General features: G+C 40.4%; 3 protein-coding genes across 5 annotated transcripts; 2 read left to right on the top strand and 1 right to left on the bottom strand.

The window, feature by feature from the left end:
* The first annotated feature begins 3,593 nt into the window (after positions 1-3,593).
* Positions 3,594-9,189, top strand: tspo (translocator protein). Of its 3 annotated transcripts, none has more exons than XM_029682915.2 (4): positions 3,594-3,838; positions 7,893-8,070; positions 8,309-8,447; positions 8,660-9,189. In XM_029682915.2, the coding sequence occupies exons 2-4, from the start codon at positions 7,895-7,897 to the stop codon at positions 8,837-8,839; spliced, it is 495 nt and encodes a 164-aa protein (XP_029538775.1). In that variant the 5' UTR covers positions 3,594-3,838; positions 7,893-7,894; the 3' UTR covers positions 8,840-9,189. The 3 variants fall into 3 exon arrangements, with proteins under 3 accessions (XP_029538775.1, XP_029538774.1, XP_029538776.1); XM_029682914.2 differs by having other exon boundaries at positions 3,595-3,830; XM_029682916.2 differs by lacking the exon at positions 3,594-3,838 and adding an exon at positions 5,946-6,054.
* A 65-nt stretch (positions 9,190-9,254) lies between these two features.
* Positions 9,255-11,154, bottom strand: LOC115142983 (ubiquinol-cytochrome-c reductase complex assembly factor 2). The gene is made up of 4 exons (XM_029682917.2): positions 10,966-11,154; positions 10,320-10,394; positions 10,010-10,079; positions 9,255-9,429 (listed from the first exon to the last, which is right to left on the bottom strand). The coding sequence occupies exons 1-4, from the start codon at positions 11,101-11,103 to the stop codon at positions 9,317-9,319; spliced, it is 396 nt and encodes a 131-aa protein (XP_029538777.1). The 5' UTR covers positions 11,104-11,154; the 3' UTR covers positions 9,255-9,316.
* A 41-nt stretch (positions 11,155-11,195) lies between these two features.
* On the top strand, positions 11,196-12,244 carry tomm6 (translocase of outer mitochondrial membrane 6 homolog (yeast)). The gene is made up of 3 exons (XM_029682918.2): positions 11,196-11,401; positions 11,765-11,887; positions 11,998-12,244. The coding sequence occupies exons 1-2, from the start codon at positions 11,298-11,300 to the stop codon at positions 11,859-11,861; spliced, it is 201 nt and encodes a 66-aa protein (XP_029538778.1). The 5' UTR covers positions 11,196-11,297; the 3' UTR covers positions 11,862-11,887; positions 11,998-12,244.
* The last annotated feature ends 3,048 nt before the right edge of the window (positions 12,245-15,292 follow it).

Raw genomic sequence — 15,292 nt, 5'->3', positions numbered from 1 at the left:
CCACGAGCTGCCCAGTGACGCAAGCCTACCAGACGAGTTATATGCCTTCAATGCTCGCATTGAGGCAAGCATGAGAGCACCAGGAGTTCCGGACGACTGTGTGATCATGCTCTCGGTAGCCGATGTAAGACCTTAAAACAGCTTAACATTCAAAAGGCTGCAGGGCCAGACGGATTGCCAGGACGTGTACTCAGAACATGCGCTGCCCAGCTGGCATGTGTCTTCACTGACGCTTCCAACCTCTCCCTTACCCAGTTTGTAATACCTAAATGTTTCAAGCAGACCACCATAGTCCCTGTGCCCAAGAACGCCAAGGTAACCTGCCCCAATGACTACTTCCCCGTAGCACTCACATCTGTTCTACAGCTGCACCATCGAGATCATCCTGACTGATTGCATCACCTCTTGGTATGGCAACTGCTCGGCATCCGACTGCAAGGCGCTACAGAGGGTAGTGCGTACGGCCCAGCACATCACTGGGGCCGAGTTTACATACACTCAATTAGTATTTGGTAGCATTGGCTTTAAATTGTTTAACTTGGGCCAAACGTTTCGGGTAGCCTTCCACAAGCTTCCCACAATAAGTTGGGTGAATTTTGCCCATTCCTCCTGACATAGCTGGTGTAACCGAATCAGGTTTCTAGGCCTCCTTGCTCGCACACGCTTTTTCAGTTCTGCCAACAAATCTTCAATTGTGTTGAGGTCAGGGCTTTGTGATGGCCACTCCAATAACTTGACTTCGTTGTCATTAAGCCATTTTGCCACAACTTTGGAAGTATGCTCGGGGTCATTGTCCATTTGGAAAACCCATTTGCGATGTCTTGAGATGTTGCTTCAATATATCCACATAATTTTCCTCCCTCATGATGCCATCTATTTTGTGAAGTGCACCAGTCCCTTCTGCAGCAAAGCACCCCCACAACATGATGCTGCCACCCCCGTGCTTCACAGTTTGGATGGTGTTCTTCAGCTTGCAAGCCTCCCCCTTTTCCTCCAAACATAACAATGGTCATTATTGCCAAACAGTTCTATTTTTGTTTCATCAGACCAGAGGATATTTCTCCAAAAAGTTCCATCTTTGTCCCCATGTGCAGTTGTAAACCATAGTCTGGCTTTTTTATGGCAGTTTTGGAGCAGTGGTTTCTTGCTTGCTGAGCGGCCTTCCAGGTTATGTCGGTATAGGACTCCTTTACTGTGGATATAGATACTTTTGTACCTGTTTCCTCCAGCATCTTCACAAGGTCCTTTGCTGATGTTCTGGGATTGATTTGCACTTTTCGCACCAAAGTATGTTCATCTCTAGGAGACAGAACGTGTCTCCTTCTTGAGCGGTATGACGGCTACATGGTCCTATGGTGTTTATACTTGCGTACTATTGTTTGTACAGATAAACGTGGTACCTTCAGGTGTTTGAAATTGCTCCCAATGATGAACCAGACTTGTGGAGGTCCACAATTTTCTTCTGAGGTCTTGGCTGATTTATTTGGATTTTCCCATGATTACAAGCAAAGAGGCATTGAGTTTTAAGGTAGGCCTTGAAATACATCCACAGGTACCCCTCCAATTGACTCAAATGTTGTCAATTAGCCTATCAGAAACTTCTAAAGCCATGACATCATTTTCTGGAATCTTCCAAGCTGTTTAAAGGCACAGTCAACTTAGTGTATGTAAACTTCAGACCCACTGGAATTGTGATACAGTGAATTATAAGTGAAATAATCTGTCTGTAGACAATTGTTGGAAACATGTATTGTGTCATGCACAAAGTAGATGTCCTAACCGACTTGCCAAAACTATTTGTTTGTTGACAAGAAATTTGGGGAGTGGTTGAAAAACGAGTTTTAATGACTCCAACCTACGTGTAGGTAAACTTCCAACTTCAACTGTACCTGGGTGTGATGTATGAAATATAATATAATGTAATAGAATATAAGTAGAATAGAATAGATTGACTATCTCCCCTAGATAGACCATGTGGCATTCGGATCAAATAAAAATAAACACAAAACAGCACAATTCACACGTAACAAATAGCTTACATATACGTATTTACTACATTGTTAGTGTTTTTGTTGATGGGCCCCAGGCCAACTCTGTGATGATGGTATGGTATCCACACCTTCCAGAGTATGGCTTTAAAAAAAGTGAAAGCTTGCGCAGCTTCTGCGCAGCATTGATTCTACTCAATAGAACGACTGGTAGAGGTTATTGAATTAACGTTCTCTTAGCAGCAGGATATTATGCTACTGCACGATCGTCGATAATGTATTTTCTAAATAAGAGTCCCCCTGCAAATATATCCGGGGCTTTTTAGCACTATAGTGCAGTACAACTGTTTTTTACAGCACTGCAACCACCTTTGAAAAAATAAATGGATAAATTGACCTATTTTGAAAGTTTACACAAATACTGGTAGGATTACGTGGGGTAGCTACCCCCCTAAGAATAATGTCCAATTGCTGACACAAAAAGCAATGTTTTTTATTTAAAAAAATGTTATGTGGATGATGGACATACATTGGCAAACAAACTATGAAGGGAAATAAGTGGCTACAGTTTACACTTTTTTGTTATTTAGTGAAATGTTGTTTTTAGAAAAGGGCCATTTTTCCCAAGTACCTGGGTAACTGTTAATCTACAACCCAATATGTACCCCATGTACAGTCATGTTTTATTTATTTAACCTTTATTTAACGAGGCAGGTCAGTTAATAAGAACAAATTCTTAGTTACAATGAGGGCCTACACTATTACAATGTATTGCAATTGGGGATATGAAGGGGCGGAGTAAAAAGCCAGCAGCAGGCCATGCGACACAGTCCCCCTCAAAAACGAAACATATTTGGTTAGCAGAGACTACTGAGTATTTTCCACCCCACTTTAGCCCAATGAGTCCCACTGTGATGCTGTTGCATTTTGGACTTCAACCCCCTTTAAAATTGTGTGTTTGAGCTACAGACTTCTGGGTTGTACCATTGGATTCGTAAATTTATTCTGCATCTGTAAATACCAACCATTAGTCTGATTAAAGGGGGGATGAGCTAGAGTAGAGAGGGTGGACAACAAAGTGCTGCTGGATATGTACGACACAGTCCCCCTCCTGAACTTCACATATTTGGTTAGCAGAGACCGTACTGAGTATTTTCCACCCCACTTTAGTTGAGACAGGTAGAAAAGTTATCTCTACAAGCCAACATCTATCCCACGTACAGTCTAGTATTACAGCGTATTGCATTGGGGGCTATGGAGGGGTGGAGTGAAAGCCAGCAGAAGGTTGTGTGAGATAGTCCCCCTCAAAAACCTAACCATATTTGGTTAGTAAAGACCCTAAGGATAATTTTCCACCATACTTTAGCGTAGACATGTAGAAAGGCAAGTTATCTCTCCAGACCAATATTCTCAACATACCCGTGTCAACATTGTACATTTTCATTATTGGTAATAAAAATAAAAATGTATTTTTTTCATAAATTACTTATTGCCTTTTCTTGTTGGCCATTGATTAAATATATTTTGAATGAATTATCCACATTGGAATTTTTTTAAATGCGGTCATTACCACACGAACGTAGTTCATCGGTTGTGCTGTTAGCAGCATACTAGTGGTTATAGAAGGGTTTTGTAACACATTGGGAGTGTCCTCCTAAACAAGAACTGCATGATAAGAGAACCCGATCCTTGAGAGAAACATTTTATCTTCGTTTTTCAGAATGTTTTAGAAAGGTGGTGTCAGGCCACCATTTCATTTGTTCATTTCACCTTTCCCGAACCGTAGCCTACCAAGCTCCGTGTAACAACATCCTCGAACTATCGCACTCATCTATCTAACAGGTAAGCAGGTAAGAAGACTGCATTGTTACATTCGATTGACACAAGTTTGACAATGTTGCAATTTAACTTGTTAGTTGTTACAAAGTTGCAAATTAACCATAAGGTTCAACAATCATAAACGGAACAGAGTGGAGAATGTAGCTAGTATGGTTTGGTATTTGATAAATGTGTCTAATTTCCTCTTCTGATGCATTAATGGGATCTTTGTAAAGCATTTACGTTATGTGTCATGTGTTTATTTAAAACGAAACGTATATAGCTTGATAATGCCATTTATTTTTCAGTGAAATTGTCCTAATAGGCCTAGCCTTTTGCCTATTATAACTTTGTTGATGTGTTGCCAGGAGAAGTGAATGCGCACGGCCCTTTTACATCATGTGATTGAATGACCGTTTTGTTTTAGGTCCTATAAGGGAAATGGATTTGCAATTGACATAGGCCTACTCTAAACTAGTTTCCAGGAAAGTGTTTGTAGTTTATAAATTATACATGCAGGCCTATAGGCTATTAGCAATTATTCAATATTTTTAATGTATTATACCATTTAGAGTTCAGCCGTTTGAACTGTCATTTTAATTCTGAAGTTGCAATAGGCACATCAAATTATGGGACACACTTTTGCTATAGATATCAGCGCACATATGCGTGCACAGTGTTGAGAACAAGCCTCACTCATGTCTGGATCTTGGAAACTATTCAACACACTGTGCATGTACAATGAGGCTTTACCCCAGTGTTTAACCCAAAAGGCTCAGACTGTAGTGTTACCATCTACGCGGGCCAGCACCTGTGTCTCACTGCGCCATGACTCCAGCGGACCTGCTTTAACTTGGGGCCAAGGCAAGGCCGCCGGGGTTTTCCGGAAGACATTAACAAAACAATGGCTAACTATGAACATGGGTTTACAGTACACATTTTAAGGTTAACACCGTCTCACAGAGCAACTGTTGTGATTATGCAGAGATTGTTGATTCTCTCTTCACAAGTCCCCACTGTCAGTCATAGCTATGGAAACACAATTTATAACATCAGGGTGTATAGACTAGTGTAACATTGGTGTTACAGTCGAAAAGCAGTAATAGAGAGCAAGTTGGCTAAACGGAACTATAGTAATGGATGTTGCTGTTTCATCAGGGTGCTACAAAGATGAAGTAAACCAATGTAATCGCTGAATGTTTGCTATTTCATGCAGACAAAGAAAGAAGCTAACTAAATTATTTAGTATTCGAATTTCACATTTTTTTAAGTTGATAATTTACGCAAAGTAATCCTAATGAGACTAGAGCTGTGTTTGAATACTCATACTACCCACACTAACCGTACTAATTGTTAAGTGAATTTAGTATATAGCATGCTTATTGGTCATAGTATGGATTTAGTTAGTATGCCAAAAGTTCCCGGATGTCGTACTAAATTCGCCAAAATATGAAGTCTTCACACAGAGGACGCTAATACTTTACGGCCCATAATGCAATTCTTCAGGAAATGGGCGTGACTTCACCGCGTTTTCAGATTTGAAGCAAATGTGCAGCCCGAGTACAACGAGAGCGAATTCAAGTTCAGTGCTTTAACTAATTATGACAAATGCTAATTAAAATGTTACCTGGCCACTTATGCATAAAACGTGCCAGTATATTAACTATAGGCTAACTACCCAACGTTTATTGACTTAATTATTCCCGTCATTCTTAGTTTAGCTAAATGGTATAGACGAGCGATCTCAATGGACATTCGGGTCATTTCTAAATTCGCTCTGGCTATCTAACGTTACTCTTGATTTCAGAGCACTCTCGTCTGAGTGTACCAGAACGCAGAGTAATGCATGTTAAACTGAAATGATACTGTTCATTTACAGTATACTAAAATTAATGTATACTATTCCTGCTGCTTCATTACAGTGTATATACTCATTATGGAGTATACAGTATTGTAATGAAACAGGCAAGAAGCAGGTCTCGACCTAGCCCGAAGTCCAGCGCGCTGTCGATTGTGCCCCAAAAGCATGCTCAAGCGGCAGAGTCGATATCCGCTCTTTTAAACCAAGGGTCGTTGCAGTATGTTAGTATGGTTATTTGAACACAGCTCAAGGTTGTGTTCGTAAATTCATTATGAAGTGCCAGTGAGCTCTGGCCCGTTGCCAGTTCAGAGCATTGTCAGATTGTGAGGTCAGAACGCTCTGAATTTGAAAAGACAGGCAGTCAAGCAACCAAGCTAACAGGTTACGGTAGGTTAGTTTGCTAGCTACTTCCAGACAAACTCACTTTGACCGTTTTACTCGCCCTAGCAGAGCTGGTTAGGCTGTTTTCATATTAGCCAGAGTGTTGGTGACTGTAATTGTTATGTGGTCAATGATTTAATTACGCTTTTTGCCGATGTTTACTGGCACCTGCCATATTCAACTGGTGTTAAGCGTTCGTAAATTCCTCAGTTATCTTGCACTCTGGCACACTCAGTGTATTTGCGAACGCGCCCTAGGTTGTGAGACTGGGTGTGTATGCCTCCACTCCAGGATTACATGGTAGTTTGCCTCATGTTAGGCTTTCGAACAAATAAATAAAACAAATGAAAACAAAATGCATCAGATTAACCGATTTTAATGAAGCTAGCAATGCATCTCAGTGATTGACATGTGTTCAACGGGTATTATTGCATGTTGACTAACACATGTCAGTGAAATTAGATTATATCTAGTCATGATAAGTTTTATATTTAATTATGGTAAATTTAGTAGCTAGATTGGATTGATAGCGGCATATTGACGTTATTGGTTGCCTAGCAAGCAACACTTGGCGTTACACATCGTTCACTTTAGGGAAAACTGCCCCAGCCACTAGGTAGCCAGCTATCGTTAGTTCAAATAAAGCAAAACGATGTAACGTCACTAATATGAAAGTGCAAATGTAAACTATAAACCCACCATAGTTTGATTTATTTATGAGCTCTCAGGCGGAGTAGCCTGGTTGCCGTCTCTTTTCAGCTACTTCATTCCACTCCCTGTAGCCTACTCCGTGTCATACGCAGTTGTTTTCATCACTCCGTTGTCAATTTAGACTTTATTTCTCTGATCTTAGTAGCAGAAAGCATTTTCTATTTGTGTCCGTCAAGGCAGCTGTCAATGATCACGTTAGACTGCGTTTCGTTTTATTTATTTTTATGGTGGTAGCTCATATTGACCAGTAGTGTGTGCCACAGAAAGTATTTGACTAGCCACAAAATTAAGGAAGTTAGAAAGGGGGATTTCGGCAGGAAAGAAAAGGGCCTTTCCAAAGTACTCCCCCCATTCTAATTTCGTTAATTTTGTCACTACAGTCAAATACTTTGTGACAGACAGTCAAATACTTTCTATAGAACAAACTGGGGGGAGGCAACCGAAATGAATAATGATTGAATGTGTGTTATATTAAACAGGAGGGAGTAAAATGTAGGCAAGCAATACACATTTCAGAACAACTACTAGTCGAATAAGACATGGGAGAGATGAGAAATTGCTAGTGCATCCCCCGCGATCAAAGGACACATAAAAAAAATGCTTTCTGCTACTAAAATCAGTGAAATGTAGGCTAAACTGACAACGGGGTGAAGAGCAGAAATCTCAACTAGCAAGCAATTCGCAGCAATGAAGAATTGAGTGCGTGCGCGTTTACGTGAAGGGGGGGATTCTGTCAGGGAGAGATTTTCCGCACAAGACCTGTTATTGTAAATAAGAATTTGTTCTTAACCGACTTGCCTAGTTAAATAAAGGTTAATAAAAAAAATGTTAATGACCAGAAATAACTTTGGCAAATGACAGGAGGGGAAAGGACTGGAAAACCTGTGGTGTAAGTAATGTTAGCTAAAACGACCGAGACAACAGGCAGAGGGTTCTCGTTGGAACGTGGACACGCATCAGACAGTACTTGCACTTTGAAACCCACGCCCACTGAGCAAAATGCCATGAAAGGAGTGTGTCCCATCCCATCAAATTATAGCCTACAAGTGTAATGAATTCTACAGAATAATAATGAACAGGTTTAACCAATGTAATCAACTAATCATTAACAGGCAGCACCCTCTCTTCTCCAGACATGTCGTGGCTGCCTATGCTTGGTTTGACTGCCCTGCCTCATCTAGGGGGGCTCTATGGAGGCTACGTGACACGCAAGCAGGTGAAAACCTGGTACACCACTCTCAACAAGCCGTCATGGCGTCCAACTAATGCTGTGTTCCCAATAGTGTGGACCACCCTCTACACAGGCATGGGGTGAGTGAGAGACAGCATACTCTGCCAGTTTGAAAACAATCCTCTAAACCCCTTCCATTATCAGATTTTAATTGCAACCAATATGGTACTGTACACCTATCTAGATTCTACATAATGTATGCTGTTTCCCAACTGAACATGCACTTCATTCAGAAAAGCATTTTACCACTATTTTATTTTTATTAATCATGAAATATGGAACTAACATGCATTTTATCATTGATGATCACCCTGATAGGTATGGCTCCTACCTGGTGTGGAAGGAGTGTGGGGGTTTCACTGAGGATGCTGTGGTACCTTTGGGATTCTATGCGTTGCAGCTGGCTCTCAACTGGGCCTGGACTCCGATCTTCTTTGGAGCACACAAATTGAAAATGGTGAGCTCTCAGATAATGCAATGGTTGTGGGCTGGTCAAAAGGACTCATGGCTTCAGGTTGATATAATGAGGAGCAGTACACTCAAAATTAGAATTTCTCTGAATATTATTTTTTCCAATAGGTGATCCATAGACACATTCCATTGTAAAAACCACCTCCATTCTGCTGCCATGAGTGCGACATGATCAATGTTGTGTCCTCTCTCCCCCAGGCACTCATAGAGATAGTGATGTTGACTGGTGCTGTTGGAGCCACCATGGTATCCTGGTATCCCGTCAATCGCACGGCCAGCCTGCTCCTGACACCCTACCTTGCATGGCTTTGCCTGGCCACCTCCCTTAACTACTGCATATGGAGAGATAACCCGGATGAGGATGAAAAGGAGGAGTAGGCAACACTGTATTTTCTGTACTTGGTTCCAGCGCCATTGGCCAAACAATTTGTATAATGATAATGTGCTACTGCATTTTTGCTTTTTTACATAAAATAAAGGTTTCTCTCCATAACCTAATCGCCAATGAAGAAATGGGGGCTTGGCTTTTACAAGATTTAAGAATTTTTTTTCAATGCCCTTTAATTTATTCCAATATTTCTGTTGAAGAAACTTACCATGGCTTTGTATTATACCGATATTTCCTTGTCTTATTACAAGGAAAGTACATGCCAGCAAAGCCTTAAGTATATCAGATTTGATTTACATACGCCTATTATGTTGTTCATATTAAAAAATGTCATACGTTATATGCCCCATCATTTCTTCTGTATGATACAATGGCCCTGCTTAAATGACAAGAGATCCAAAGAAATAAGAATAACGTTTTATTTCTAAAGTGGCTGAATGGGAGAGGAAAGATACACAGCACAAGTGCTACTTGTTTTCAGGAACCTTCTCAGGGGTGACATCTTCTGGTTTGGTGGAGAAACGCTCTGTGAGAGTTTTCCACAAGCCCTTCTTCTCTTCATCCATCTGCTGCATGCTACCTGTGAGGGGGAAGATACAAGAGAGGGGTTATAGAGACACCATTACCATGCATTTTCTGAACACCCTGTGGAGTTCCTTTAGCTTGTGTGCCAGTTTGCTGTTTTGGCTCTCTTGCAGTCTGGGTGCCAGCCTCCTGCTGAAAGAGTGGGTGTCTAGTCTGCCAGAGGGCCCCCAGGCTAGTGCTAGTCTGTTTCTCCTCTCTAAGGAAAAAGCTTCTATGAACATGCTGGTATCCTCAAAGTCCACTAGATAGTGCTATTAGCCCGATTAACACTACAGGTGTTGTTTTTGAGACAACACCATGACTGATATAGTAGTCTGCTTTTTCATGGATGTGTCTAAAATTGACAGTAGTAGAAGACATGAACTATTAATAGAACATTTGGTATTGAAAAGAAATAGAGGTGTGTATGTCCTCAAAATAAATACAGAAGCATTTTCACTTGTGATGGCTAATTTATTGCAACATAACTAGACCTAATAACTAGACAATGTCATATTCACATAGCTGCAAGCATAAAGAAAGAAAGAAAGAATGATATACTTGGGAAAATGGATATGTAGAGATAGGTTCCATACCTGTTGCTAATAGCATTCTACATTCTTCCACTGTGACACCTGTAAAACTGGTGTCTCTTGTGCGGGGGAACTGTAAACAGATATTACAGGAGATAAAGGTGATGATAACCCTGACTGACATCACTTGGCTGATTCCAAGCTCTTTCATAGCTGCCGCAAGAAGCAAATGTATCGAGTAATGAACAGATATCACTCTGAGTGGTCCTGGCTGTGGATTTGGGCCTATGGGTTGGTTAGGCCTATGCTATGATATGAAAGTCTCTACATTAAAGCCAATACAATATCAATAGGGATATAAGGGAATACTTACTCGTTCTCTGTATATGTTAGTGTTAATCCGGGCCAAGCTTTCATACATTTGATCACACTTCTCTGGATCCGAGAGCTGTCAAGAAAGATCAGAACAGTTAATAGGGGGACCATACAATATCCACATCTAGCAACTATCCACATACAGATATGGACATTTTGTAAGATTTCATGCTGTTCAATGGTCAGTTCAATTTCAAAATAAGTGTGAAAATGACTCATTTAAAGTTAAGAAATATGTTTAAAACCATCATGTTGATCTTAGGTGAGGCTACATTTCCTCAGCCCCATTCCTCAATTTACCAAACAGTGGCAGAAGGCTTTTCAAATCACAGATAACGCCTTTGCCTTTTGTAAATAAACCAGTCCCTCCGTGCTACTGAATGATTGTTTGGACTGTCGTGTCTCACAACTCAATCAAATATATTGAAAAACATTTGAGTATAGCTCTAAAGGTTGCGATTGTCATTACTAAACATGTTTAGCCTGTAACTGCAAGGTCGATATGGACGGGTGCCCTATCATCACCATCCTACGCTAGCTATGGGTGCCCTATCACCATCCTACGCTAGCTAAACTTCAGCCTGAAGCTATCTAGCCACATTGGTTAGCGTTCTCGTACGACATATGAAGCGGAATCGTTTTACCTGTGTGTTTTCACCTTCACGAAAGGCAAGGGCTACTCTCTGTCTTAGAAACGTTCCTAAATCACGGCCTTTCTTTGATTCGTCCCGTGGCCATTCTTCGCAGAGTTTCAAAAACCGACGGTACCGTGTTGCAGACATTTTCTGTTATGGAACGCAAAAAACGACTATGAATATGTTAGATAAAGACATCATTGAACGACCTGAGTTTGGCCACTATCGGCGACCGTAGTTTCAACTTCATGGCATTCCGTATTGGTGTTACATGTCAATTCTTCCCCTCGCTGGGAAATCGTTATTTAGCAGAAAGGCAATACTCACACTAAAAAGCTAATATGAGTGGAGCTGCAAAAAAGGCTGTCGGGGCACCGTCTGGTGGTGTCGGGGAATGGATCAGTACCGCATGTCGGTTCGCTACAGATAGGAATGATTTTCGAAGGTAGTTATGATTAAACATTCACATTGTAGCTAGCTATCTTGCTAAACATGTGCCTGCTTTGCCCTTGGATATACCGGTATGAACACCCCTTAGCTAATTGCTCAGCAGTCATTGCAAACATAACATCAAATTCGAACGAGCATGTTTTTGTGATATTTGGGACACATTTTGTGATACGTTGTGGGGTTGGGCAACCCCATAACAATACCCCCCAACACACAAACTGTAAGAGTCAACGTGGAACTAACTCGGTAAAGTCATGAATATAATGAATTATTGTATTGTCTCCCGTGACTTTATTCATGAAGATCATTTTGTTGTATATAATTATATTAATTCATTGTTTAATGTGTCTTTATTTAGGAACCTACTGGTCAACCTGGGCCTTTTTGCAGCTGGAGTTTGGGTTGCCAGGAATCTCTCAGATTTTGACCTGATGTCTCCTCAACCAATCACGTAGTGCAATAACTGGATGGATGTCGGGAGGTACAGGGCAGGCCTCACCTCAATTCATGTTTGATTACCTGGTATATGTGTAATAATGGTTTTTGCTAGTTGAATGAACACCAGTATTAATATCTCTATTTTATTTTCAGGTGTCTCGGACCAAAATGGCAGTCGAAGGGACAAGATATATGCTTTATATTTTGTTGATTGGTGATGGGATAATGTTAAAGATAGTCTGGAAACTGGTGTGACTGATAATTACTTTATTTGAACTGTATTGCTTTCAGTATCAACACTTTCAGTTCTCTTCATTATGTACATGTTAGATCCAATGCACACAGTGACATAACTTATGGCAATCATTTACCTGCTTAAATAAAGTTCATAATACTTTAACTTGCATCTTAAGTGCTAGAGAGAACTTCAAAACTGAGCTTGGTGTGGAATCAATCATAAAACAGAAATTCTTCAAGAATCTAAGTCTGTGCATGCCCACTTAGCCATGGGGGCAAGAGAACCAGTCTGCACTATGCTACTGCTGTCAGTGTCAACCAAGAAATGTGATGACCAGAAGCAGGCATACTTTGAAGTTACCGTTAGATTGATAAACTGTAGAAACAATGATCTATAATTCATTAGTCAAAGTAAATTATATGTGGTAAGAAAGGCATAAGCGTTGAACTGATGTACCATTTATTACTAGGCTAGCTGTTTTTTTTGCTAGCTAGCTACACTGCGGAACAAAAATATAAATGCAACATGTAAAGTTTAGTCCCATGTTTCAAGCGCTGAAATAAAAAATCTTATCGACATTTTCCATATGCAGAAAAAGCTTCAATCTCAAATTTTGTGCACAAATTTGTTTACATCCTTGTTAGTGAGCATTTCTCCTTTGCCAAGGTAATCCATCCAATTGACATGTGTGGCATATGAAGAAGCAGATTAAACACATGATCATTACACAGGTGCACCTTGTGCTGGGGACAAAAGGCCACTCAAGTGTACAGTTTTGTCACACAACACAATGGCTGCGGTCCAATCTCAAAGTAGACAGCACTCAGCCCTTGAATTATGTTTTACATTGTCACATCCGAGTGCTCCTTAAATGTCTCTTGCCCAAGCGAGGGAGAGTGTTGATCGGAGACGCAATGTCCTTGGTGAAAATCTTAAAGTTGACCTTAAAAACAACCCACCTAAAGCTATTGATGTAGCTAGCTACAGTTACCCATACTAGCCGGCTAGCTAGTTTTATAGTTTGGTCATTTATTCCAATACATTTCAGAATTCCCAAAAATATGTTTAAGAAGCTAGCTAAGTTTTATAGCCTCCTCACTCTGAGACTAAGCCAATTTGCCATCTCTAAAATCAATGTCATTGTTGTGGAAATTCTTACACAGGGACTCTCAAAGTCAATCTTAAATGAATCATTGTTTATTGTCAGTGCGCTGGAAAGGTTCCAACCAACTCATTGCACAATAGTACACAAGTCAATCAGGAGCTATGCCTGGGCAGACCTAGCAGTTGTCTAATATACAGCTATGATAGAGCATAATTCATCAATACTGTTTTGTTTCATTCATGTGACCGACCAATACTGTTTCACAACACGTGACAGACCAACACCTCACAAGGCTTCTCTCTAAACTGAGACCTTGAAACGATATCTATCATTAGTTTTCAAAACACGGGCTGGACGTACTGCCAAATTGCAGCTACTGATAAGTGAGGATTTGTACAGTCAGCCACTTGCATGAACACATAAATTGGTTATTAGAACAGCACATGAATAGAAGACAGAAATTAGTTAAAAGAAAAGTACAAACATTAAAATTCCCCTACATCACATACAATAGTTCCTGTCAAAGGTTGACACACTTACTCATTCAAGGGTTTTTCTTTATTTGGACTATTTTCTACATTGTAGACATGAAGTCATGTAGTAACCAAAAAAGTGTTAAACTAATCAAAATATATTTTGTGCCTTGAATTCTAAATAAATCACAGTGTCACCAGCAAAGCACCATCACACCTCCTCCATGCTTCATGATGGGAGCCACACATGCATTCACCTACTCTGCTTCTCACAAAGTCATGGCGGTTGGAACCAAAATTGTCACATTTGGACTCATCAGACCAAAGGACAGATTTCCACCAGTCTAATGTCCATTGCTCATGTCTCTTGGCCCAAGCAAGTCTCTTCTTCTGATTGGTGTCCTTTAGTAGTGGGTTCTTTGCAGCAATTCGACCATGAAGGCCTGATTCAACTATTCTCCTCTGAACAGTTGAGGTTGAGATGTGTCTGTTACTTGAACTCAGTGAAGCATTTATTTGGCCTTCAATTTCTGAGGCTGGTAACTCGAATGAACATATCCTCTGCAGCAGAGGTAACTCTGGGTCTTCCTTTCCTGCGGCGGTCCTCATGAGAGCCAGTTCCATCATAGCACTTGATGGTTTTTGCGACTGCACTTCTTGAAATGTTCCATATTGACTGACCTTCATGTCTTACAGTAATGATGGACTGTCGTTTCTATTTGATTATTTGAGCTGTTCTTGTCATAATATGGACTTGGTCTTTTTCCAAATAGGGCTATATTCTGTATACCACCGCTACCTTGTCACAACACAACTGATAGTCTCAAACGCATTAAGAAGGAAAGAAATTTCACAAATTTACTTTTAACAAGGCACACCTGTTAATTGAAATGCATTCCAGGTCACTACCTCATAAAGCTGGTTGAGATAATGCCAATAGTGTGCAAAGCTGTCATCACGGCAAAGGGTAGCTAATTTGAAGAATCTCAAATATAAAATATATTTAGATTTGTTTAACACTTTTTTGGTTACTACATGATTTCATGTGTCCAAACTTTTGACTGGTGCTGTATATATATATATATATATATATATATATGTGTTTTGTTTATAAATATATATATTTTTTTTAGCAAGCTAGCATCATCATTTTGTCTGACATGCCAAAAATGCAGCGGTGTTGATTAAATGTTACACTTCGCCGCCACCGGAGAATGACACCTGACTACAGTTTGCATTGTGGGTCTGGCTTCTTCACCTGTGGGATCGTCTGAAAATTTAATTCTGAGTGGGTGTTTGCCCTCCCAGGCCCCCCATGGCTGTGCAGATGTCCAGTCATGTGAAATCCATAGATTAGCTTAATTCATTTAAATTGACTGATTTCCTTATATGAACTGTAACTTAGTAAAATCTTTGCAATTGTTACATGTTGCGTTTATTTTTTTGTTCAGTATAGTTCCCCCGCAAACTTGCTATGCTTGAGTTGGGGCGTTATGCAAACTGACCATGTGTATGTGACCAATAAAATTTGATTTGCAGTCACTGAGCTACAGTGGGGAGCTATCAGGGACGATTCAGGCTTTACTTGCTCATATCAGACAGTTCGGGCAACAGAGATGATGAGGAATAGTC

This window comes from Oncorhynchus nerka, linkage group LG15 (assembly GCF_034236695.1).
Source record: "Oncorhynchus nerka isolate Pitt River linkage group LG15, Oner_Uvic_2.0, whole genome shotgun sequence".
NCBI classification, from domain to species: Eukaryota; Metazoa; Chordata; class Actinopteri; order Salmoniformes; family Salmonidae; genus Oncorhynchus; species Oncorhynchus nerka.
The sequence above is the reverse complement of the archived record's forward strand: the minus strand, read 5'-3'. Positions and strand labels throughout refer to the sequence as shown.

Coding starts and splice junctions, on each gene's coding strand:
- tomm6 (XM_029682918.2), top strand. CDS start 11,298: ATGAGTGGAGCTGCAAAAAAGGCTGTCGGGGCACCGTCTGGTGGTGTC. Junction 11,402..11,764: donor GATAGGAATGATTTTCGAAG/GTAGTTATGATT, acceptor GTCTTTATTTAG/GAACCTACTGGTCAACCTGG.
- tspo (XM_029682915.2), top strand. CDS start 7,895: ATGTCGTGGCTGCCTATGCTTGGTTTGACTGCCCTGCCTCATCTAGGG. Junction 8,071..8,308: donor ACCCTCTACACAGGCATGGG/GTGAGTGAGAGA, acceptor TCACCCTGATAG/GTATGGCTCCTACCTGGTGT. Junction 8,448..8,659: donor GAGCACACAAATTGAAAATG/GTGAGCTCTCAG, acceptor TCTCTCCCCCAG/GCACTCATAGAGATAGTGAT.
- LOC115142983 (XM_029682917.2), bottom strand. CDS start 11,103: ATGTCTGCAACACGGTACCGTCGGTTTTTGAAACTCTGCGAAGAATGG. Junction 10,080..10,319: donor CTAACATATACAGAGAACGA/GTAAGTATTCCC, acceptor ATCTGTTTACAG/TTCCCCCGCACAAGAGACAC. Junction 9,430..10,009: donor TAGAATGCTATTAGCAACAG/GTATGGAACCTA, acceptor TCCCCCTCACAG/GTAGCATGCAGCAGATGGAT.